This window comes from Saccoglossus kowalevskii, chromosome 13, assembly GCF_978046115.1.
Source record: "Saccoglossus kowalevskii chromosome 13, keSacKowa6.1, whole genome shotgun sequence".
Taxonomy (NCBI): Eukaryota; Metazoa; Hemichordata; class Enteropneusta; family Harrimaniidae; genus Saccoglossus; species Saccoglossus kowalevskii.
The window spans coordinates 16,276,010-16,302,294 of NC_140653.1; the positions used below are offsets into that span (position 1 = coordinate 16,276,010).

Here is a 26,285-nt window from a genome sequence, read left to right on the forward strand (position 1 = left end):
AGCTTGAAAACATTGAGGTATTTGGAAGAGCCTCTTGGTTTTGGCAGCCACAGGCACAAGGGTTGCAGAAATTGTCGTTGCCAAGGCAAACAATATCAAAATCGTGCAAGAATATTGTAACATACCCAAGATTTATAGGAATAAATGCAAGAAATTTGAGCAGTTTTTATGCATTTCTAGCAAAGTTTATGGTAATTTACAAGAAAAGGTAAAGTTAAATGTGCAAGTTGCCAATTATCTAGCCTGGTTATCTGCTTTTGTTTTGAGTCTCTCCCCCACCCAAGATGGCTGACCCTGGTGTTAGGAAGCAATGTTTCCCTAGCAGGACTGCTTGTGTAAAGAGTCAAGATGGAATCTCGACATGTGATTATACAGTGGCTATAGGTTACTGAAAGTGTAAATCAATTTTTTTGAGATAAATCTTTTATAAATTTAAATCCAAAATTTGATAACATTTTGTGGTTTGAGGTGTCCCTAGTTTGAAAGTCGCCCACCCTCTGAAAGTTGTGTACTAACAAGTTCGTCCATTGGAATCCGAAAAAACTGCTAGAGAAGCAAGGAAAGATGTGATATAGACGAATAAAACACTTTGAAGAGAACTATGGACAGTACCACTACTGGCAGTGGAAAACATGAGAAAAACAAAACACGAGAGTGTATATGAAGAACAGCGCCACTGCTGAGAAAGAGCGTATATTAGCAATAACTGAAAGAAGCGAACAGAAGTCGTGCGGCATGTCGCCCCAGACAAAACGTGCCATGTTGAAATGGTGAGCCACGTCAAATTACGCTGAGACAACGTACTAGGCAAATTATCCAATTCGACCCCGTCGTTTGATTTCATTTAGTTTCGAAGAAAAAATTAGATGGAAGCCTGTCCAGCTGGTCGCAAATAACATAATCATGCCAAAAACTTGCATTATCAAGTACAATTACTCTGCTAATAATAATAACTTTATTGCATCATTAGAATTACAAATGTTCTATTGGTTTACAGCAATAAATATACAAGTGATTAAAAATATCAAAGTATGATATTAACGTAAAAAAAAAAAAAAACCACCGTTATGAAACGCCGTTAAAATAGTTTGTATGACGCAGTTACAAATACTATCAGCTAAGGATACAACATTACACAAAATTACGAAAACTGCAACAAAAGTTCCCCCAGCTCAGCAAATATCGATATCCATGCCATACAATTAACTGCGGGAGGAGTCTATGGCGAAGGTCGGCAAAGGGTATTTTCGTAAGCTGTAATCAATTCCCGGTTCCCGAATTACCGTCAGAACCACGGGCGCTTTCAAAAGGATTTATGGTTAAGGGAGATAGGCTTGGGTTATATACTAGTATTGTATGAAATTTCTATACTAGTATATAACCCAAGCCTATCTCCCTTAACCATAAATCCTTTTGAAAGCGCCCGTGGTCAGAACTGAATCAAAGAGAGGAGTTGGTTATTCAACAAATGTATTTACATTTGTAAAGTTGAAATGCCCATATTTTATAAACTGCGGCCACTTTTTGCAAAACCACACCGAAATTGAAACTCAATGAATGTTCAATTACAGCAAGTCTCAGAAGTATTGGGTCAGCCAATTTGCAAACTCGCTTGCGAATTGGTTAACTGCTTGGGTTTTGGCTAAACAGTTGGCTTTCGAATCTCGCTGGCGCCGTCTTGAGATCACGCCCACTTACGGCGAATCTATATAACAGTAGGGGACGATCGTCATACTTGAGCTAATCAGCGACGGTTTTACAGTTGGGTGGCGATTTCGCTTTTGAATATTTCTTTCGTATCCACGTAAAAATGACGAATGACTTTTTAACGGTCGGCTTAATTTTACCTCAACAGATCTTTTGTATGTGAAAGTTTGTTATTTTCTCCCTGATTTGTAGGATTTTTTTTCTCAACTTGACTATTAACATTTTGTAGTTTTAAGCAGTGTTCAAGATGGCTCAAACCAGGCTGCGTTAAAAGCATTCTATGTCCCCTACTGCAATATAGACTCGCCCAGAGTAGACGCCATCACAAGTCGGCGCCAGCGAGATGCGAAAGCCAATCGTTCAGTCAAAACTCAAGCAGTTAGCCAATTCGCTAGCAAGTTTTTTTTTTTTTTATATATTTATAATTTTTTTTTGGTAATCATTCATAATACATACAGTAAGCAGAATACACTGCGTACATATACAGACTAATATACAAGTGCATTCAAGACATAACAATTTGGTGGATTTTAATCCACTTATTACAGTGCGTTTCAAGTGTGTCTATGTTCACAGCAATGTTGTATTCAAGATGATAGTTATACTTGACTTGGTTCAGAAAAGTTGGAAAATGGGGTTTTAGGTTTCTCATTTTCATAAGATAAATGTGTCTTTTAGCCAGAAGCAGTAAGTGGTTGTGCAACCTAGACAAAGTCGCTTCCCCAAATAAAATTTCACCTAGACTTGGCACTTCCCTCATTACTAATGCATCTCGGAAACAATGGAGGAACTTTAACCAGAAAAATTTTGTTGCATCTCATGAAAAGAAAAGATGTTCAAGTGTCTCACCTCCACAGAATGTACATAATTCAGATTTTTGTACCCCCCTTCTCTTTAGGTCATAATTAGTATATGAAATATGGTGGAGTAATCTGAACTGAAATTCTCTGGTCCTAACATCTATTGCCACTCTAAATGGCAAGTTATATGTGGCTTTCCAATCTCTAGTTGGTTCAAACTTTCTTTCATAGTAGCCCTCACTGATAGGAACAGAATCATTTTGACTTTGCAGAACTTTCTTAAATTTCAGTTTTGTAATTTTAGAAATTTTAATATATTCGTTATCAAAACAATACTGGTCTGTATTTAATTTTTCAAAACTATCTTCACATTCCAAAGTCTTCCACTCAGGTGCTTCAGTATATCAATTTGACTCAATCCCCTATCCTGAAGGTTTTGCCACTGCATTAGGTGGGTATTACGGTACAAGTTATGAACATATCTAAATCCCCTAACAATTAAATCCTTATAATACACAGATGTGCCTCCAATTAGTATGTGCCTATTATTCCAAATCATTTGTTCAGGGACATAATTAAGTTCAATAGTTTTATCACTAATTGTATTACATGACGACCAAGCTTCGAATGCTTCTATGTAAAACTGTGGCAAGGACAGGTTAAGCAGTTTTGTCTCAAAATTACACTTGAATAAAAATGTACCACCCACTTGTCTAAGACGTTTGTTTAGAAATGTTTTCTAAGGGTGTTGAATGTTCTCATCCAAAAATCTCTTTAAGAAACCAATTCTAAACATCTTGTGCATAGGTCTTTTCGCTAGCAGGTTTGCAAATTGGCTGCCCCAATACTTCTGAGACTTGCTGTAACAACTAACAAAACTTCAAGTTACGAACAACATACATTTGTGTGTTTGTTGAAAAGTCCAAATTTAGTAACTCGAACTTTAACAGAGAAACTGCATGACTAAATGAAATGAGCGATGAAAGATTATAGTTCTCAAATTTATTCGATCACAATTTGCACTATAAACTGCAGGACCATGCATTATTTGTTTTGAATACGTATCTGTGGTAACCGTCCTAGGTCGCGACTATAATGGAAGGTCGGCCGGTAAAAAAAAAAGTGATTTAACGGAAGGCGGAAATAAGTTGTATCCCTTACTTCTGACACTTATATTAAGCTAAGAATGCACACTAAACAGATATATATGACTTCTCAAGACATTTTAACGAGATACTCACGTGACGGAAACGTGTGTTGACCATGGCATGTATCTCAATGCGAGTTATGACAACTGTGACATTGTCTGACTAAACATTTTAAAATTTATTGATAATATCTGGGATGTTTTCAAGACTAGTCTGAAACATGTCTACACTTAACAAACTAGTCTTGAACTGATTTTAAAATAATGAATTGTATCGTAAATGTTTCTGGCACGATGTCCTAGACATGTTAAGACATGTTTCTGATCAACCTGGGAAATGTTTCAATGGCTTAATTTTAGTAAGAGGTGTAGAATAATAAATTGAAGCACTTAAAAACAGTTCGTTGGAAGCACTTCTCAATTGGTACAATAAGGGGCGTTCCGGGTACGTCATTAAAGTCAATAGCTTCGAGGAAAAACTACACAAACAACCACACCTCATTTCACATATGCACAGCCACCTTTCATGAAACTGATATCTGTGATCCTGACATGCACTGCAAATATCAGAACATTACAGTATTGTTTGGCAGCTACAGTGAACTAACTAGGGACAGTGAATTGATGAAAATTTATTTCACTTCATCATGGCGTCTAACTTTCCAGCCACTAAAAAGAAAATCAGAGAGGAGATGCTGACATGCAGTCTCTGTTTAGAGCCATTTAGGACACCCAAGGTGCTGCCGTGTCTACACAGCTTTTGCCAACACTGTTTGGAACTCTGGATGAAAAAGAATTCCGGTAAGTTGACATGCCCAATATGCAGACGAGAGATGCCAGACAATGACGTAAGTGCCTTGCAGACAAATTTTTTACTAACGGAGCTTTCTGGCTATATGTCGACAATAAAACTTTTAAAAACAGAAGATAAATCTTGTGAAGCTTGTCAAGAAACTATGGCGGTATCCAGATGTACTAACTGCTCACAGAACTTGTGTGAAATGTGTACGAAAGCACATAGAAATTTGAAGTTCACAAAAGCCCACAGTGTCATAGATTTGAAGCATTATACCGAAAAGGCAATTAATGGTGTAAAAAAAGCACAGACCATTGTGTACTGTAATAAGCATAAACAAAGTCCAGTGGAAATTTATTGCACAGTATGCCAGATACCGCTGTGTATTAAGTGTGCTCTTATTGACCACTCAACTCCAGGACATAGACACCAATACTTGGAAGAAGCGGCGAAAGACGCCAAGGAACGACTTCAGCCTCAGATTGAAGAACTGAAGAACAAAATTCAAGCTGCCGATATGGCGATTACTGATGTTGGCCAAGAAATGGAAAAACTGAGTGAAAACCATAATAAAACAGTGGACGAAATCGATCAGCATGCACAGTGTGTCATCAATCATGTATTAAAGAAACAAACGGAAGCAAAACAGCAGCTCGGTCGAATCGTCAACAACAGAAACAGCAAATTAGAATCACAGAAAAAGAATTTGGAATTGACAAAAGCAATGTTAGAGAGTGCAGATGACTTTGTAGAAAATATAATGAAATTTGCAAGTCCTTCACAATGTTTATTTTCACTTAAAAATGTCACTGAGCGTCTCAATCACGTCTTGAAAGATAGAGAGATAGAAAGCTTATCAGATATGGACAGCAGCTTATGTTTCATTCCAAATAAAAATATTCTACATGAAGAACTTGTCCACCAACAAGCTGAATTAAAAGTGGAAGTTAAAGGGATGAAAAAATCAATAAATTTAGGCGATGAACTCCAGATTAGAATATATACAAGAGAGAATTCGTCAGTACAACAGCAGGATATACTCGTGACTATGACTACTCCAGATAGAGAACATCAGAATGTATCATTATTATCAAGAATCGGTGGTGTGTGTGGGGGAGTCATTCCATGCACAGTAAAATTCAAACAAGAGGGTATTCATTCTTTAATGGTAAAACAAAGCAACCAGCGGGTTAAAGGAGCACCATTTGAAATTATGGTTTTACCACCAGTTGGTAGTGTGTATAGCTTTGGATCTGAAGGCTCAAGGAAGTCGTATTTTAATATACCCTGGGGAGTTGCTATAAATAATAATGGTCAAATAGTGGTTGCCGATACAAACAACCATAGAATCCAGATTCTTGACTGGAGAGGCCATTGTCTGAATTGTCTCAAATGTGATCTGTTTCCGAAACCATTTACACCTAGGGACATAGCTGTGTCAGATGATGGTAAATACTTCGTAACTGACCGTGGAAATAAACAAATAGTTGTATGTACAGAAGAACATGTGATAACCACATTTGGTCCGAATGAGGGTATCAATCCGTATGGTGTCACACTGACCAACGATGGATGCGTACTGGTTACTGACAGACAAAAAGATAGGCACTATATAAGAAAGTACACAATAAGCGGTGAGCATGTCATGGTCACAGAAATCCCTGGATCCACTGAAGGACAACCCATTCATCCAGACTCAGTTGCAGTGAACACAAATAATCAAATATATATCTCAGATTCTCGCAACCACCGTATTCAGATTATGGATTCAAGTCTCCACTATCTGAAAAGCTTTGGATCTCTGGGAAATGGGATTAACAAATTCAACGTGCCATGTGGGGTTGATATAGACAAAGATAACAATGTTTATATCTGTGATACTGGTAATAAGAGAATATGCAAATACTCTGCAACGGGTGAACTGATAGAATACATTGCTGAGGGGAAGGTGGACTGTCCAACATGCATAGCAGTGAGTAAAGATTACCCACTGAAAATTGTTGTGAATGAATGTAGACTGCACTCTATCAAAATGCTGTATGTATAAACACATTTTGAAAAGGCAGTTAGGTACATTGCAAACATGTATATGGAAATATTTAATTTACTGTTTAAAAAAGTATACAAATGTATGGTCTGGGTCTCTGTTAAACCATCTCCAAATACAAATAGTAGATTACATTGAGATTTGGCCACAACACATTATGTCACTTTCACCATCAATGGCTGGACTATCACTAACCTTTCTTCAGGTAACAATAACAGAGTACATTTAGATTTGACCACAACAAATGATGTCACTTTCACCATCAGGTTGACTACCACCAATGTTTCTCCAAATATCAGTAGCAGATTACATGTATATTTGGCTACAAAAATAATTCCAGGTACTGTCTCCCTGTTCCTACAATGGCCGGGTACTCTTGTCGCTTCAAAATAACCGAGTACCTTCTTCCTGTTTTCAAAATGACCAGGTACTGTCTCCCTGCTTCTATAATGGCCAGCTGTTGTCTCTATCAGGGGTAATTCTCTTCTACTCTCGGGTTTTCCACACTTGCCAGGGGGGAATCTCGTCTCGTCTCTATATCTCGTCCCCTTGAGGTACGGGATCGGGGAAGTCACTTATACTTTACAGTCAAATAAGGCACACACAACGAAATACGTTTCAGCTCTCGTCTTAGTCGGTCAATCGAGCACTCTATCAGACACAGCGCCCTGGGGAAAAATCCCCAAGACTATCGCAAGGCTGACCCAAGACTGTCTTAGACTGCGTCAACACTCGCCCCAAGGCTCTCCAGGACTCGACTCGACTCTCCAGGACTGCGTCTGTTCTAGAGTACTCGCCAAGACCAACTCAAACTCTCTTTATTCATTTTCAAAACTCTAACCAATTACAAAACAGTAAAAAGACTCTAGGGCGTAACCTTCAATCATAAAGCCAATCACACTAAGTACTGAATACGTCATATCTTTTGATTAATCGTTCACTACATTAATAACTATGGAAACCAACTGTCAGAATTAATAGTCTAAATAGCGGCGGTTATCTGGTAATTAGTTCCAAATCACTGAACCAAGTTCCGTCCAAAACTTCAAATAGGCCTAAACGATGACAGACATAACACAGCAATTCAGCTAATAATCAGCTAATTAAGTCGGTCAACAGATACGCAAAAACAAATTCATGACATCTCCCTGTTTTGACAATTTTTTAGTGTTTTTCATCTTTTAGTGGAAGCCCAGTGTGAACATATTATACCAATGTGTATTATTTATTCCATTATAATGTATTGTATTTTAAAAGACAATATAATGATAAACTATAACCCAGTGTGTATGTATGTGTGACTATTGACTCGGTCCGGTCGTTTTCTCTTTTGTTTTGTCAGTGCTTTCATATTATGCACATGGCAGAAGATATATTACGTATTCAATTTTGTATTACTTATCAACATATTTTTTTTTTCAATTTTCTAGAGGCGTTGTCATAACAAGTCCTTCACTGCTTGCTTACATTTGATCTTTTTCTGTTGATGGTTTTACTTCTGAGGTGTAAACTTAATCACACTGACCCAGAAACAGTAACATGGTTCAAGTAATTCGTAAGATTGGCTATAAATACGAGTCACCTGAAATCCTAAATAGCTAAATTACTTCACTTGTTTCCATCACTATAGTAACAACCTACTTTTATAGTTTTATCTTTATCCATAGACGAATTTATGATTTGACTATAAATACCAAAACACAGCGCCTACATAACACAAATATAATCACAGTATGTAGATTTTTAATATTTTGCCATACTTGGATGGGAGTTTAAGATACAAAGACGAATATGACTTCCTGTCATCTAGAGAATTGCTATGTTATTTTTTTCTGTTGAATTTCAAAGAATATAATTACCATTAAAGAGCCTATAAAGCCTACATTTTCGAGTGCTTTTCACAATGTAATACTGTGTCTATGTCATGTCAGTTTTGCGCTATAAATAATTTTTCGAATTTTATCAGGTTTACTTCTTTGCGATGTTAAATACATGGTTTTATTCTGCATTTCAACAAATGTACATATACTTAGAATAAATATGACAACTAGTCATTAAATTAAACATTACATTTTCACTGAAAACAGTTTGGCGCAAAGACGTTGCATGGAAGATAAATGCTGCTAAACGTTGTTTGAAGAAAGTAGGTTAACGGACAACCGGGGTGTATTTTGTTGAAACGTAAAAACTAATACTCGTTATTGACCTTAATTGCACCACGCCATATTGTCTATTACTTAAAAAAAATATACGCATAATTGGAATATTGAAAACATATGCATATCATTTGGAATATTGGAATAAGCTTTCCATGCTACGCACTTCGCGGTGACACCTTGCATATATGCAGTGTTTTAAAGTCCAAAACAAAAATATTTACACATTTATTTACATTAGGCAATGCCTGGCTGTCCCATTCATGAGCCAGATTTCTTAATATGAGTAAATTGTGCACCTCGTTTACAACACAGTGATCTGTGTCTAATTTGATATGTGTGCTATGTATATATGTACTATGTCTAATCGATGCGTGTTCCTTATGACCGAGACCTACAAACAAACGATTATAAAGCTTCTTAAGCTATAAAATCCCCTTATCTGAGCATTCCATCTCGATTTATAGTGAGATATCACGGTGCAAAGCGCGGAATTACCATTAAATCACATTTAAAGGTCACTTAAAAAGATCATCAATAGCATATTTGTTGTTGCGAATTTCTTTGCAATGACTGTGCACAGGGTTCATCAAGGTTAGGCTTCTCTGCCGAAAAAAAGCATATAGAATATCATAGGTATATAACTTTATATATTATCACAGAAATGTAAATCATTTTATATCTGACGAGAAATCTGTTGATATTACGATTGGTGGCCATGTTGAATTTAAACAATACACTGTTGTCATTGAGCAAAATGTTGATATTGTGTTTACGATTTGTATGTTAGCAAGCTCAGTTTGGTGCCATTTGAATTCGATGCAACCCACAAACACCTAACACCATCTGGTCAGAAAACATCCAACCACATGTCTTCAAAATTCTGGCTTGATATAACATTGACGGTCTTGAAGAAACACTATCTGGGGAAAAAAATACAGTTTAAATGGTATTGTTGTTCAACCTTGCAACAGAAGTATAAATGTAACATCTGCCATTTTACAACACAATTGGTAAACGAATTGGTTCTCCACAAAGATCTAAAATCAAAAAATCCTTTCGGTTACTTGCCTGTTTACATTTAATTTAGGACCAAACAATTAATGGGCGGACTGAATGTAATATCAAAGTTTGGAATCATATGCTAGTAATACTTGATTGTGTTGATTATCCCTTGATATGTCACGTGATTTCACAGTACTTCAATTAAATTAAATTAATGAACACCGAATATTGTGACGTCATATGCATACACGCTTTTGATCATCGAACTTTATGTCAACGAGTTGCGTCATAACACAGTCCCGTATTATAGATGACCCTGTCATATTTGCGTTGATGTGTTCTGCACATCAAGACTATCGCCGTACCGCTAGCTGGTTCACTGCCTAGTCATACGATCACGAATTTGTATTATATTGTTCTGCTTCTTGTACCACCATTATAGTAATGTTTTGAAACATCGCCGCCTACAGATCATGTGTCGCAAGACAGCATGGAAGATAATGTTTATTTTATTATGTATCAAACAGTGCAATTCTTGCTCAGTCGTGATGAAAACCTACAACAAACACAACACTATGCAGTCTACGACAAGTCGAGATGGCAGTGAACACTTCTCAATTATTGCTGCAGTTATCACACGTTCATATTCTGACTTCCAAATTGAGACTTTAATTGATAAGCTAGGCTATACTACGTCAGAATGAATTGATCTAATTATGTATTCATTGGTTGGTTATTTGAGTTTTTCAGATTAAAAATACATAACCCTCACTTTGGGGAAGGGCACGAGACAGCAATGAAAGCACTGACTTTTTGGTGATCTACATACAATCCTTGTGAAACATCATATTAAGGAATCAAAAAATGTGGGAAGCGCCAGCTATTTTGTGTTGGCTCTATATTATCATGACATGTACCTCCCTTCTAACTCTAGCCAAGTTGCATGGATAGAGTCTACACGAGAGTTACATAATTGGGATAGCTTCAACCACTTCTACACCATGATATACACAGTGAAATGTTTGATGTCATGACCATCATGAACCACTGACGTATCAGCGGTAGTACAAGGTATAGGTGATAGTTGTTGGCTATATATATATATATAAATATATAATTTTTTTAAAGATTCCTCTCATTAGTAAATAGCGCCCTCACTCAACAATATTTAGAATGAGTGGTTGGTCAAAAGTTTGATGAGTCGGGTGCATCTATTGGCTAAGCTTGTTGTACATAGATGCAAATGAGTATAGGAACCATTAATGCTTTAGGGTGTACTGGGAGGGGTGGAAGATATCATGTTTGTAATGACTGGTTGTAATTTCTTTGTTTTCAGGATGCAGTCTGATATTTGTTGCTTTCTTGGTTGTTCAATTATGGCTAAAATTTGTGTGGTGGGTGAAAGATGTGTTTATTGTATGTTGAGTCATTGTTTAGACACCCTGCAGCTTGAAATGGTATGGTCCAAATCCAAATTCATATGGCGGTGTTGAATATCTGTGCGATATGGCGGTGTCGTCTAAAAACATGGCATCAAAATTATTTCTGTTTATTTATTTACTGCTGTAGATCCTGAGAACTAGCCACTGAGTATGATGTCGGGAATAAATGGTATTCTGAACAAGCTTTATTAATTATTGCTGGCAATATTCCAATATGAAATAGGAGTAAACTGTGACACCAACTCTAGTCGTTGTATTGTTATGCTTCTAAAATATTTTTTTCAAATGTCTTGAAAGAGATTCAAATATAAGGATATATATTGTAAAATATTAAGATTATATAGCGTCCAACACATTAATTTGTAAATGGTAAATTTATTTTAAAGAATTCAGTGACAATATTATGAAATAAAATAAATTAAATATGAATATTATGTGTATTTTTATGTGTGGAAACTTGGCTGGCCCACTCAAAAATATTAAGAAGTGAGGTTGTTGTTTTTTATTTGTGAAAAAAAATTGTATTTTACAGACTGCAAACAATGAAACACTCACAGCGCAAGGCTAGTTCTCCAACATGTCTATTCTTTTGCTTGAGTGTGGATATACATGGTTTAGTGAATACCTCTTACGTTTTTTAATTTTAGAATTTCTTTTATTTGGGAAGGTTCTTCTATAAAAATAGAACAGATGAATTAATTTTAATATTTCATTTTAATTTAAGCACCGGATCTGAATCACCGCCTGAGAAATCATATATCGCACAAGTATTTCACTGCGCCTAAGCTACAAGAACTATAGGTACAAGTTATAAGTCCTCTTACAATATGTTTTCAGGTGAGTGAACTGTATACCTTCATTAATTAAAGCATCACTTGATATTCACAGCTTATAATATTAATGAATAAATTTTAATATTTTATTTTAATTTTAGAACTAGAGCTGAATCACTACCTGAGAATCATATTTTAAAGGATTTCTACCGTGGCTAGACTGACCCCCTATGGGTACAAGTTATGAGTCCTGTCCCAATGTGTTTTCAGGTGAGTGAACTGTATACCTTCATTAATTAAAGCAACACTTGATATTTTCTGCTTGTAATATATTGTAATGAATTAATTTTAATATTTTATTTTAATTTCAGAACTAGAGCTGAATCACTACCTGAGAAATTATTGTATTAGATTGCCGAGTCCAAAAGAGTACACTAAATGAACCAAAAATCATGCTTTAGAAACACACCTATGCAGAATTTGATTTGTCAGTGCATGATCCATTTTAAAATATTGAGTACTCTACTGCCATTGGCTGTTTATCATATTGAGTTTAGCTTCTACGCAGACTGACGTACAAAATGTGCCATAATTGTTTTGTTGCGTGGTCGTATTTAGGCATGGATCATAAACATAAGTGAGGATTTTGAGTGGATATGTAAAAATATGTTGGTATATGAGGTAATTCTTTGAAATTACAGAAAAATACGTGATTTTCTTTGGTTATGACCATTCTTTAAAAAAATACGTCAGACAACGTTCATTTTATGTTGAAGAAATGAGTGTATATTCCAAAATTTATATAACTTGTATTGGTATCATAATAGTTTACGTAGAACTACAACAAATACAAAACTCAATGCCATATGTATAACGACGTCGCCTGCACAACAAACACCTCAACTTGATTATTGTGTACAATTAGAGAATACTGATTTTAGACCATCAGTAAATAAATGTACAATACTTAGTACATTGAATTGAATCAAAAAACAAGAGACGTTGATGGAAGTCGTATGCGGATTATATTAAAAATTGCATATATACTTTCATGATACTGCTCGATTGTTGATATAACCAGTTCTTGCAGAATTTTTCTTAAATATAGCACTATATTATTTTGAATTGTGTTGTATTATTCTAATTAATAATGTGCATATTAAACGTTACATAGACTATTCTTCGATTTGTATGTAATTTCTGATGACCACATGATCATGGCCACGTTAGTCAAAGATTATACTTCTCATTGAAATATGTGTTCTGTATCAAATATTTCAGATATTCAGATGTAAACTGTCAGAGTAAAATGCACGTAATAACTTTCACTGGATTGTGAAAATTTTGTAGAACTACTCATTTGGGTTACAGATAACAACACTCATATAAGTGGTTTATGCAAACAGTGCTTTGTTGAGGGAAGTATAAAGCATGATGATTAATTATTATTCCAATGATAAACAATGGTTGTATTCATACATAACATTGTCTCGACAAAGAAAGGCTAAATACTTTACCCACAAGAGACTTGTATGTAACTTCTTCATTTTAACTGCATTCTGGGAACATCCCGTGTTCAAATATGTGTAGGCAGATCGAAAAAATAAAGTGATTACTTGTATTTACCTTATTCCTCATGATTTCAATGCAACGTGTGAACAGCTGTCATTATTCTGATTACTTGCTTTGTTGTAAAAACAAACAAAACAAAAAAACTAAAACTGTATTCATTACACATGATTGCTTTCTCGAAATATAATAATTGAATTGATTTTTTACAGAAGGAAACATGTTATTCCTATTACACTTCCAAGTACGTTTCGATATTTTCAGTTACAACTGTCAAAATCACAGTTCAACCAGAGAAAAATTAAACGTGCTTGGGAATGGTAGGATTTCACAAAAACAGCACATTTAAGACAAAATAGTTCTGCTGTGTTCCACATTGTGAATGGATAATGTGTATACAAGTTTTTTATTACCTTGTCATGTGACCGGATATTAGTTCTAATAAATATTAGAAATATATTATTTAATTGCTCGTAAAGTTTTGTAGATCGTCGTAAGTGACAAGTGTATAATAATAGGAAGCAATACACGTGATCAAACAAGTGAGAGTAATATATATGTATACCTAGTGATTTACAACAAACGTACAATGATTGTTTTCATTTCCGCCTCATGAAAATGTAACGAAGCCATACAAATTTAGACAATGTCTAAAATGTTATAGCCAACAAGGTTATGTTAACAAATCTAACTCACTGATGAACAGTTGTGATAACTTTGCTCTTTAGTTGTTCTATTAATAAAGACACATAATGTACAGACTGGTTGGCGACTTGTTCCGCTCAAAAACACGTTTTCGGCTGTTGTCATGACAGGGCATGAAGGTGAAGCTGACTTCGGTTTATAACTAAAGCCGGGGTTCCGTACACGAAGTTCACAAAGAGCATTCAGTCTTCAGAAGTCACTTCACTTTATTACTAGTGCGTATTTTGCTGTTATAATTAATTTTGCTGTTATAATTATTATTTCTGACCGTTTGTATTTTCTAGATTCTTCGATTAAACACAGCTTTCACAGTTCATTCAAAATTGCGTTTGGACTTAAGGTAGCGAGACTATTATTTGTGTTGAAAATTACGATTTTCACATTTATTTATTAATTGATGAAATGCACTATAAACTTTCATATGATAAAGTCAATATAACATAGAATGTCATGTAAGTTGGTTAAAATGTAGATTTTCTGAAGGGAAGCAAGGCAGCCTCAGTAGTGTTTTCCAAAATCAACAACACAGGTTTAATCTGTGTGCCTATAAGTTTCAAAGATAAACTCAAGACAAAGCAATGTTAGGATGTGTTATCAGTAGCTATCTGACACACAATGAGTGTTTCCAAACATTTGAGTGGTTTGTCTCCGCCCCTGTTTGTTTCACAGATTAGTCATTTGCATATGAATGTGTCAGACACAAGGTCACACAGCCACTGAAAAAAATCATTGATTTTGGTGTTTTCATATGCCGAATTTATCCAATTATAGCTATCCCATTCCTTTATTTTTTTTGGTTTCCAATAGCCTTACACATTTGGATGTCCCTACACATGGTAAAACAGACCTTGATGGGGAAACAAGTTGATTGTGCCGATAAACAAGCTTGAAAATCTTTGCTGTTATTACTTCATGGACGTTTTCTATGAGTTTATGTTTTTCAAAATACAAGGTCTTTGACAAAAAATAACGTATACTTATTGTCGTCGGATTAACACCAAATTTCCACAGCTTTAAGGTGACAATGAGAGGAACTTGAATGTGTCCAGACAAACTATTTCATCGATTATTTACCAACGAGTTGTGGTTTGAGTTGGGGGCAATGCGACTAAAACAGTAATTGAAATTCAGGACACTATTTTTTAAAACGCGTTGCTTGAATAAAACTAACAAGACACATTCAATTTACCAGACTATTGAACAACTAGGAAAAGTGAAAAAAATAATTCTTATCGCCAGCATAAATGCGTATTTTTTTTTTTTTACAGAAAAAGTAATTTTTCACCTTTGATTGAGTAACGCGTCGTAGAATTCAGATACGGGCATGCAAAATACACTTGTGAAAAGCTTGAAGTCTGGCGATTCTAAAAATATATACTTTCCCGGGTCTATTTGTAGTCATTTAGTCACAATTAGAAGATGAAAACAAGTATGCAAATAATAGTCCCGCTACCTTAAGTTGATACAGTATAACAATGTCGGTGCCAGGGATCTCTCGTTGGTGCACAACTTAATAGCCAAAACAAAAAGCATTTCAACACTGCTATTATAAGACTGGTAGGAGGTAATACATTTAGGGCGAATATAATCAACAATCGGTTATGAGGCTGTTGCCAAGACAACGATGTGTCAGGAATTATTTTTAGATTTTATCACCAACAACTGTTACAGTGAAGGTATGACCTGCCTACCAAGTATGAACAAAATCCAGCCAGCCCCCCAAAAAAATCACAGAATAGTTAAAAAGCTGTTCCCGGCGAAAGTTACCACAATTCTCGAGGTCAAATTTCTCGCTCATGAAAAAAAGCTATTAAACAAAAACAGTGGTACCTTTGTTCCCGCACTCATATCATCCAAGAATGTTGTCTTGTGCTAGAACCAGTAACTTTTATTTAAATTATATTCTTATAATAAGATAAGTTTGAGATGAGAAAAACGGAATTTGCGAACGTAAAAAAAACACATATAAAGATGAAAAAGTCAATGGTTGGAAAAAAAATAATATAATATAATATAATATAATATAATATATAGTATAATATAATATGACAGTTGTAGATATTATGTTATTTGCACCACAGCTGTAACATGGAGGTGTGTTTCATTGAGGTGACATTACGGTGACACATTCATATTCTCACAATTGTCGTTCTGATAAAAATTAATCAATTTTACACATATTGATATCGTGGCGACAGCTGGCACTTACAAAAATGAGTGCTCGATTAAAAACCATGATGGGAACAGTTTTATACAAGTTTTATGTATTGACTGAAAGTAAAAATAACCAATAACACTGTTTTCGTTGATTAATGTCGAAAAAAAATAATTATGAAATTAATATTGCCAATCGATTATCATCGAATCTATTATCCTAAATGATATATTGTCTACATTCCTAAATTAAAAATGTCAATTTTCAATAATATTTCGTTTTCACAAAAACATCAGAAACTATTTGCATTCAAAATTGATGTTTATCTACATTTAATTAATTTACGTTTAACAGTGATTCAGAATGGTAATGGTATATAATTGTGCATGTACGAATGCTTATTCACTCGGTGACAAGTCACACTGGTAAGTATAATCAGATTAATCTATATGTTATATTCAATGTCACTTTGCATTTCTCATATTTCTTCAATTCGATGAAGTTCATTGTGAAAACCTGGTTGTATCTATCTGTATCCACAAATATGTAGAATATTGTCATGTTTGCTAGGAAACGCTCTTGTTATTATTTCCCCTTCTTTTATGTATTGCAAATAATATATCATTTATTCGGTGTTAAAGGCAGTGCAGTCTATACATCATGAAGCCGAATTTCATCGCTGTGGCTGTTCTATACGTGCTCATTTTATTAGAAGTAGATGTTTCCGGTGTACATGGGAAATCCATGAGAGAATATGGTAAGATATCTGTTGAAGTTCACGGTGTGAGTTCATTAACAATCGCCTTTCAGAAACGATGGATTAATGCTCAATTATAATTCGATACATTGTTAATATACACATTATATATTTAAACTGTTTAATAATAGAAGTAGACAGATTGTTACAATTTCAGACAGTTCTAGCTGTGTGATAAGCATAATTATTGAAATTTAGCCCATATTCCAACACTCTTTTAATCAGAAACGGGAGAGGTTTTTTGTCTACATTTTGAATTTTTAACGTACTAGTACAATGTTCCAGCTTACTGCCTCCACATACTACCTTGGAGCATATAAGAAATTGACGTATGTTAGTTGCGTTGCCATAGTTAGAAAAGTATATACTAGTAGATTCAGCCAATCATAATGTTCCTTGAATCTATAATGAGGAATATTTTCTATTTTTAGATACAATTTCAAAGAAAGGCGACTCACTCAGATACCAATTAAAAAATACTATATTAATTAACATAGCTAATACCTTCCATGTTTAATCATTTCACCACCAGCTCTTTTCTTCCCAAATCACAAAATAGTCTTGTTTATAGTCTGCACTTTCCGTCAAAAGATAACTTTTTGAGTAAAAAACGAAAATTGACCCAAATTTTGTCTGTTGGCAAAAGAGTTCATTTCCATGAATATTGAAGAATATTAAACGAAAATGCAAAAAAATTTGGGCGACAAAGACAGGTGGTGAAAAGGTTAATGCAATTCTATAGTCATGTATAGGTAAAGGCTATAGTTTCCGACGCTGAAAATTAACGTTGATGTTGGTACTGATTTACATGCAGTGAATCGAAAGTCTCAGACACTGGTTTTGATCGCAACGGTTACTAATTTGTTGAATTCCATCATTGTACTGGCGCGACAAAATGCGACAACAAAATGCGATCACCGTACCGCCGGTGATTGCGGGCGATGACCGAGGAGAGTCGGGTCGTTCCCATGGTATTATATATATCATATTTTTATTCTGAGTAACATATTTATGATTATATTATACCAGTATAATGACGGTTGATTTGATTTGATTGGTCCAAACACAAAATTTGCATATGCAATTAATGGTTTATTGGCTGATAATGCACGGCTAAACCAAGTGGCCCTGGAACATGAATTGACTACAAGTTTAATATTTGATTCTTAGAGAAATATAGCGGTTGAATTTTGGAAAAATATTGAAAAAAATACCGAATTAAAAACATTTGAAAAATTATATAACCATAATATTTTTTTTTGTTAATGGTGGGATCCAAGTTGTGAGCGTCGGTCGTTGGGTGATTGTCGTTCGCCACACAAACCTAAACCACTCTCAACATCGTGAGGTGCTTAAACGAACGCCAGAACGCTGTGTTCCACGTGTTGTGATTTTGAGATGGATTGCGAACCTCCATCAAAGAAAACATGTTCTTTAAGTACTAGATGTGATTGAGGATTGAAGGACAAAAAAAATGCAAAAAACTACTACAATATCAACTGTCCCGTAGCGGCGTTCGAAGTCACAGAAAGTGAAATTACACCTGGGTAATTGCCATCTGTTTCAAAGAACACGGGACAACGCAGAATTGGATGACGATATATGGTATTGTAATTCTCCACTACGGTAAAAAAAAATACAAGAGATGATGAAGGTAATTTCGAAAGCTGCAGATTTGTGCCGAGTGTACACCAACCATTGCGACGGCGTGCAAAGTCTTTCTTTCGGCCGGAGTTGAGACAAGGCATATCATGTACGTCCCACAAAACGATGTGAGAATCCGATCTTACACCATCAAACTCACCCCAGAACAACGACAAAACTTGAATGAACGTGCATTCAACGCCACAAGTTTTTTGTTTTTTTAGCCAATCAGAATTCATCTTCCGAGCCAGTGCAGATCAGCAGAAACTTTGGTTATACCGAAGGTATCCAGGTCAGATGTTGGGACTGAGGTCGCCGCACATGATACACCGCGACCCGCCGCGTCTCAAATTTGAACGTCAAATATCCACAGTTACAAGTAGTACGATGAGTCACAAAACCGGTTTATTTCACAACTGTATGTACTTTCAATGGGAAAATTACAATCCAAATTGTACAAAAAACGGAATGAAAACGTGGAAAATCCGTTGTTTTAATGATCCAAACTGTACACGACCCTGTATTTCAAATGGCGTTGATACAGTCAGTAAAAGGTCAGAAAGGTCATCTTTTGTTATGCTAATATTTGTGTTTACGTTGCTCTATTCACCGTGGATATGTTTCGTTTTCATGCGGAATAAAAATTAGTTTGTATTCAATTTGAACTGTGTTGCGTATGTAATTGTTGTATGCATTCAACGTACAACTACTATCTATTCTTATAAATATTCATGTTTAAGGGTCATAATCATGATCTTTTAGTAGATGAAAGTAAACTCTTTTTTTACTAGTTTTATCGAATTGTCAATATACTGGTATAATCTAATAGCAATAACCCCCGCCGAAGTTGGGTATACCACTTGACATTGCACAATTCACTCCATATATGTCGTGAATTGTGCAATATCTATACATTACAGCAATGATATAGATGATAATTTATTTTCAGTTCAACGGGCAAGTGTTATTGGCCAGAAGTTGATTGTTGATGCATCATCCGATGTGGCTGTCACTACATATATACCCGACCTCACAGACGTGTCAGCTTGTTTGTGGTTGAAAACTAAAGAAACCAACGACGGAACACCAATATCCTATGCTATCAGCGAGGAGTTCAACGAGTTGATCCTTTTTGATACCGGTAATTTGAGAGTTTATGTACGAGGCAAAAATGGTGGCAAAAGTGGTATTGCTGTGAATGATGATGATTGGCACCATTTGTGTGTCACGTGGTCATCTAGTGGAGGACTGTGGAATATCTATGATGATGGTCATTTAGCTGCATCCGGATCGGGTCTCCAGAGTGGTGATGCCATCCGAGGAGGCGGTGTCATGACCCTTGGACAGGAACAAGACAGCCTACGTGGTGGATATGATTCTAAACAAGCATTAAAAGGAGAGCTTGCGTTCTTCAATATGTGGAGCAGAATTCTGACTGATAATGAAATAGGCCAGCTGGCTACAGACTGTAATGGTGAGACAGATGGTGACCTGTTTGCATGGAGTTTGGGTAATCTTGACCTTGGTGGCAGTGTTAACACTCTCCCAGCTGATATATGTCGTAAGTTATAATAATTTTTCATTATAGTTGTTAATACATGTATATATATATATAATATAAACAAGTAAAAGTGTCATATTTGGACTGAGTATTATAGTGTTCTCTACGAATATTGCACACGCATTTTGAAATTTAATCACAATCAAATGACAATGGAAAGTTTTTACTATTTAATATGTATTTTATAATGTGCGTATCATGTGCATCTTAATAGAATGAATAGCTTAATGTTGTTGTAATACATTAGTGACTTGATTTAGAGATTGGTCTATAGCATCATTCCATTTCTCTATAAGTCTCTGATATATAATCAGGTTATTGCCTCTCATCGGCGTAGCTCAAGTTTAACCTGTTGATATCCTGTTCATTAACATGATGGATCACAGTCATAATTTCCATTGGCATTGAACACATCGGTTAGAAGATTTTTGTGAATCACGTAACCAATCTGAAGAAAAAAATACAATCCCAACCCCCTTGTTCATTGAATGTGAATTTTGTCACACAAGTTGGTGAAACAAATATACCAATACAGAGCTGTTCTTGCTCATAAGTGCCCCAACACTTACAGCGGCCCGGGATTTGAAGAACACAATTACAATATTGCCTTACTAGCAATCGAGCAAATTCAGTCTAGTATATCATTTGTTTTATGCACAAGCTTTTATCCCATTGTGAGTGTTATTGTGACCTGATACTTATGTGAAGTGCAAATAACATCATCATCGTAAATCACACGGAAAATGAAAGCATAACTACCAAATACATAGGGATGAGTGATTTCATCCATAAGTTAGTCGATGGATTTGTATAAAATGTTTGGTTGGTACAATGGTCAACTTATGGTCTCAGGAATTTTATCATAACATGATGACTCATTATTTAATTACTTGAAATATTCATCAATTAACTCTTTTCGGAAAACCTAACATCACTTCATGTTTAACTAAGAGTTCATACATGATTCTTTTACTGATTTGACTGTGTGATTTGATTGTGCATGTTAGTTGTTTTGTCAACTGTTTATTTTATTTTTCTTGGACTTGTACATTCCACGATACAACTTGTTTAGAGATCTAAAGTCGGGTATGTTTATTCAACCTTTCAATGCAATGAGTAAAATAATCATTGTAAATAAACACAAAGACAACCTTCACAACTGTATATGTATCCGCATTAATATTAAGTTCTAATATATTTATTTTAAAAATACAATTGATTTGCAGTTGAATGGACAGGTGATGAGAAGTTAGTTGTTGATGTTTCATCGGATGTGGCTGTTACCACACCCATTCCCGAACTCACAGACGTGTCAGCTTGTTTGTGGTTAAAAACTAAAGCTACCAACGACGGAACACCAATATCCTATGCTATCAGTGGAGAGTTCAACGAGTTGATCCTTTTTGATACCAGTAATTTGAGATTTTATGTACGAGGGGGAAATGGTGGCAAAAGTGGTATTGCCGTGAATGACAATGATTGGCACCATTTGTGTGTCACGTGGTCATCTAGTGGAGGACTGTGGAATATCTATGATGATGGTGCTTTGGCTGCATCCGGATCAGGTCTCCAGAGTGGTAATGTCATCCGAGGAGGCGGTGTAATGACCCTTGGACAGGAACAAGACAGCTTACGTGGTGGATATGACTCTAAACAAGCATTAAAAGGAGAGCTTGCCTACTTCAATATGTGGAGCAGAATTCTGACTGATGCCGAAATAGGACAACTGGCAACAGAGTGTAATGGCGAGACAGAAGGAAACCTTTTTGCGTGGAGTTCCGGTAATCTAGACCTTGATGGTAGTGTTGGAACTCTCCCAGCTGATATATGTCGTAAGTTATATTGAAATTGTTGCCTTCTGTTAATTTTTGCAATCTATCTTACAGAATATATACAAAGAATTAAGTGTCACACTAAATGTTGACTATCCCCCCCCCGCGACATTTCCTCGCAGAATTATTCTACAAACTTAGCTTTATATTTGAGCTATTGTCCACAGCAAGATTGTATTGCTAAGATACTTCCTCACAAACAATAAAGAGGAATCTCAATAGTGCAAAAGTGTTTTCCATCCACCTTTTTGAGTTAAAGATATTATTTCTCACCAATAGCATATGTATAAATACATTAGCATACATTTTGAATACAATTGACTTTCAGTTCAGTGGTCAGGTGATGAGAAGTTAGTTGTTGATGAATCATCGGATGTGGCTATTACCACGCCCATTCCCGAACTCACAGACGTGTCAGCTTGTTTGTGGTTAAAAACTAAAGCTACCAACGACGGAACACCAATATCCTATGCTATCAGTGGAGAGTTCAACGAGTTGATCCTTTTTGATACCAGTAATTTGAGAGTTTATGTACGTGGGGAAAATGGTGGCAAAAGTGGCATTGCTGTGAATGATGATGATTGGCACCATTTGTGTGTCACGTGGTCATCTAGTGGAGGACTGTGGAATATCTATAATGATGGTGCTTTGGCTGCATCCGGATCGGGTCTCCAGAGTGGTAATGTCATCCGAGGAGGCGGTGTAATGACCCTTGGACAGGAACAGGACAGCTTACGTGGTGGATATGACTCTAAGCAAGCATTAAAAGGAGAGCTTGCATACTTCAATATGTGGAGCAGAATTCTAACTGATGCCGAAATAGGCCAACTGGCTGCAGAGTGTCATGGCCACACAGAAGGTGATCTGTTTGCTTGGAGTTCGGCGGATATTGACCTTGATGGCAATCCTGAGAAACTTCCAGCTGATATATGTCGTGAGTAATGCAACTGACTGTATTTGATTGTTTTGTATTTATTCTTTCAGCACATTATATATTGTATTGATATTTATATTTAAATGTACTGTTGGCTAATCGAAAATATATGCAAATATTCGGTTATATAAACATGGAACAAAAATGTATTATTCGCGAATTATGACATTCTCTCCCTGTAGCACCAACAACCAAAGCACCGACTACTACTACTGCAGCACAAACTACTGCAGTAAAAACAACTGGCGCACCAACTACAGCTGCACAACCAACTGACGCACCTACTACTGCAGCAAAAACAACTGCTGCTCTAACTACTGCAGCAAAAACAACTGCTGCACTAACTACTGCAGCAAAAACAACTGCTGCACTAACTACTGCAGCAAAAACAACTCCTGCAGCACAAACAAATGCCGCACCAATCACAGGTAAGTGCACCATCATATTACAATAATCATAGTTGATTTTTGAAAAAGCAAAATAATTATTATGCTTAATAAACATTGATTCAAACAGAGCTCACTGAAATTCAAAATAATATCTATCTTGTTATTTACTTCGTCTCATTTCAATGGACGATCATACTGATGTAACTATGTTAATTGTAAGCCTATTGTTATTTGCATGTATTAAGAAATTATTTTGTTTCGATAGCAGATTCATAAATGTTAATAATTAAAATTATGCAATATATTATGACATTATTGATAGTGATCAAGCTTTTTATCTCTTTTACAAAAACGAAAATGTTCAATACAATCATAAGTATACTAGTGGTGATGGTGAATGAACTTTCCTGTGGTGCATTCATTTCAAACAATAAACTGGAAAATTGAATAATTATAAGTTTCTAATATTAATATTTTCTGAAAATTCAATAACTGGTTTGTTGTTTTTTATGCTAAATTGAACAGGACTACGCATATAACGTTCGCAAGGGTGTCTTCGTGTGTTTGATATTTTTTCGAATATTAAATGCTGTTTATTATCAAGGCAAATCACTTTTTTTATATTTATATAACAGACTGCATAACCCCAGCTCTTGTGAATATTGCTGTTGGCAAATCTGTTGCCCAGAGCTCAACCAAAAAAACCGAGACAGATGCAGGTCGTGCTGTTGACGGGGACAAGAACAGTGATTTGGAAGCCGGGTTATCCTGCACGCAGACGGAAAAAGAATATCAACCATGGTGGAAGGTAGATCTTGGAGAAACTAGAGATGTTTATCAAGTTATCATCACAAATAGACAGGACTGTTGTTGTGAGTGTAATTTTTGTAATTGACTGCACTATACTGTTTATGCAGCTTTATCGTTACACAGGAAATATCAGTGTTTTACTCCGTATTTGGTAAAACATTCTGCGAGTGCACGCGTCAGAGGCGTGTGTGTGCACAGTAAATTCATGTAAAATTTCATTGACCCCACTTATATATAAAAATACGTTTAAACATTCCTAAATTTATGTTTTACTTGATCCCATGTTTGTATGAAGTTTTTAATCAAAATGTACTTATTGTCATTGTTCAAATCTACTTTGGTATTTATGTATTTCGTATAGGATACATGAATAAAGGGTACAGACACTCACAAATTAGAAAATAGTTTAGTTTAGTTTACTTTGCACAGCACCATACATCAGCTTGTGCATTTAATTTTTTTACAGAACAAAAATCTGCTGCTGTTTGTTGTTTTTTTCATTTGAAAACCCACCATGTAATAAAAGCAGAATGTTATGTATTTTGCTACCTTTATGTCCTCAAAAAATCAATATAATGTAAGCTAGTATTTTCCAGTATTTTTGAATATTTCTCGAATGAAAGATTTTATTGGCAAAGATCACCGATTATTCACACACTTTGAACTATATACTATAAATAGTTAATACTGAAAAATCAAAGACAAATACAAGTATTTTGAGACACAACATTATTTTAAGTAAAAATGTAATGCTTATGAATGAAATACATCAAAGGTTCTCCTCGGATCTGCAAATTTTATTGAATTTAATTAAACCCCAATGTAATTCCAAGTCTGTTTACTATACTCATTTATGTTTCTCATTTGCCTCAGCTTTCCGTTTGAAGAATGCTGAAATACGTGTTGGTGACAGTGATACTTTCGAGAATAATACAGTCTGTGGTGAGATGTTGGTTGCCAAAACAGCAAACCAAGAAACCATTGTCATGGATTGTGGATGTGGTCAACCGTTGAGAGGACGATATGTAATTATCCAACTGGTAGATAAACTACAAATGCTTCAGCTTTGTGAAGTAGAAGTAATGTCCGGCTAAGAATCTGAATGTTGTTTTCAGTATTTTAGTACATTTTATTTCTAATTATAATATTGTCAAGATGCTTCACAAAGTAACATCTATAAATTATTCGGTGTGTAGGTTGTAACTTGTTTAATATCAATAAATATCACTTAATCATTGCAGGTTTAACGTGTATATGGAAATGTGATGATGGATTGCATGGGCGTTGACTAATGTCATGTTAAGATATTGTTATGTAAGAAACTTAAGATGAGTGAAATTAGCTCTGTCGTAGAGGTTATGGTTTTGTATGTCAGTACACGGAAAAGCTGTGGACTTGTATTACATTTTAAACGAAATCTGAATCCGATTTCCATGCTAACATACATTTTGTGATTCTTCTTAACAAATAACAAATTTTCAAAAAAATTGTAGAAGAGCTCGTTGCCATTGCCAGATGAGGTCACGTATAAAAAGGTTGCAGAAATTGATATTCGCCATTGTGAATATAACGCTGATAAATTATTATAACTTTAATACTCTCTACTGGCAAAAGGTAGATCACATATTGTAATAATTAAAGCTTGAAGAGACATCAACAGAAGCGGTTTATGGTATGACCTGATAAGGTCTATGTACATTTGAGAAAACACTATACATTTGGGTAATTTCTGCTGACAATCCAAAATGAATGTGAAACAATGTGATCAAACTTATTTCATTTTTCTCATATAAGACTTTTTCTAGGCACACAACATGCGACATGGTAAAGCGACTAGTCCAGATGCCATTTCTTCTGATTTTTTTCAAATGTTCGATTTATCGATTACGAGATATTTGAGGATATTGTTTGAATTATAGATTATGCAAATGCACAGATGATACTGGAATTGTCAAGTTAATGTATTGTAAAACACTTCTGAATATTTTAACTGTACTGTCACAGTGGTATTGGTGTGAGACACGGTAGTATTCTAAATCCTGTCTTCTCCTCCTTA

At 35.3% G+C, this 26,285-nt stretch overlaps 2 protein-coding genes across 2 annotated transcripts; both read left to right on the forward strand.

Annotated features, from left to right (window-relative positions):
* Positions 1-4,301: 4,301 nt before the first annotated feature.
* LOC100374819 (E3 ubiquitin-protein ligase TRIM45-like) lies at positions 4,302-6,497 on the forward strand. The gene has a single exon (XM_002732716.1). It carries the CDS (start codon positions 4,302-4,304, stop codon positions 6,495-6,497), a length of 2,196 nt encoding a protein of 731 aa, XP_002732762.1.
* Positions 6,498-16,711: 10,214 nt separating this feature from the next.
* Positions 16,712-25,469, forward strand: LOC100374669 (uncharacterized). The gene is made up of 8 exons (XM_002732715.3): positions 16,712-16,727; positions 16,944-17,059; positions 19,653-20,264; positions 21,491-22,096; positions 22,425-23,030; positions 23,213-23,458; positions 24,055-24,291; positions 25,103-25,469. Exons 2-8 carry the CDS (start codon positions 16,963-16,965, stop codon positions 25,321-25,323), a joined length of 2,625 nt encoding a protein of 874 aa, XP_002732761.1. The 5' UTR covers positions 16,712-16,727; positions 16,944-16,962; the 3' UTR covers positions 25,324-25,469.
* Positions 25,470-26,285: the final 816 nt, after the last annotated feature.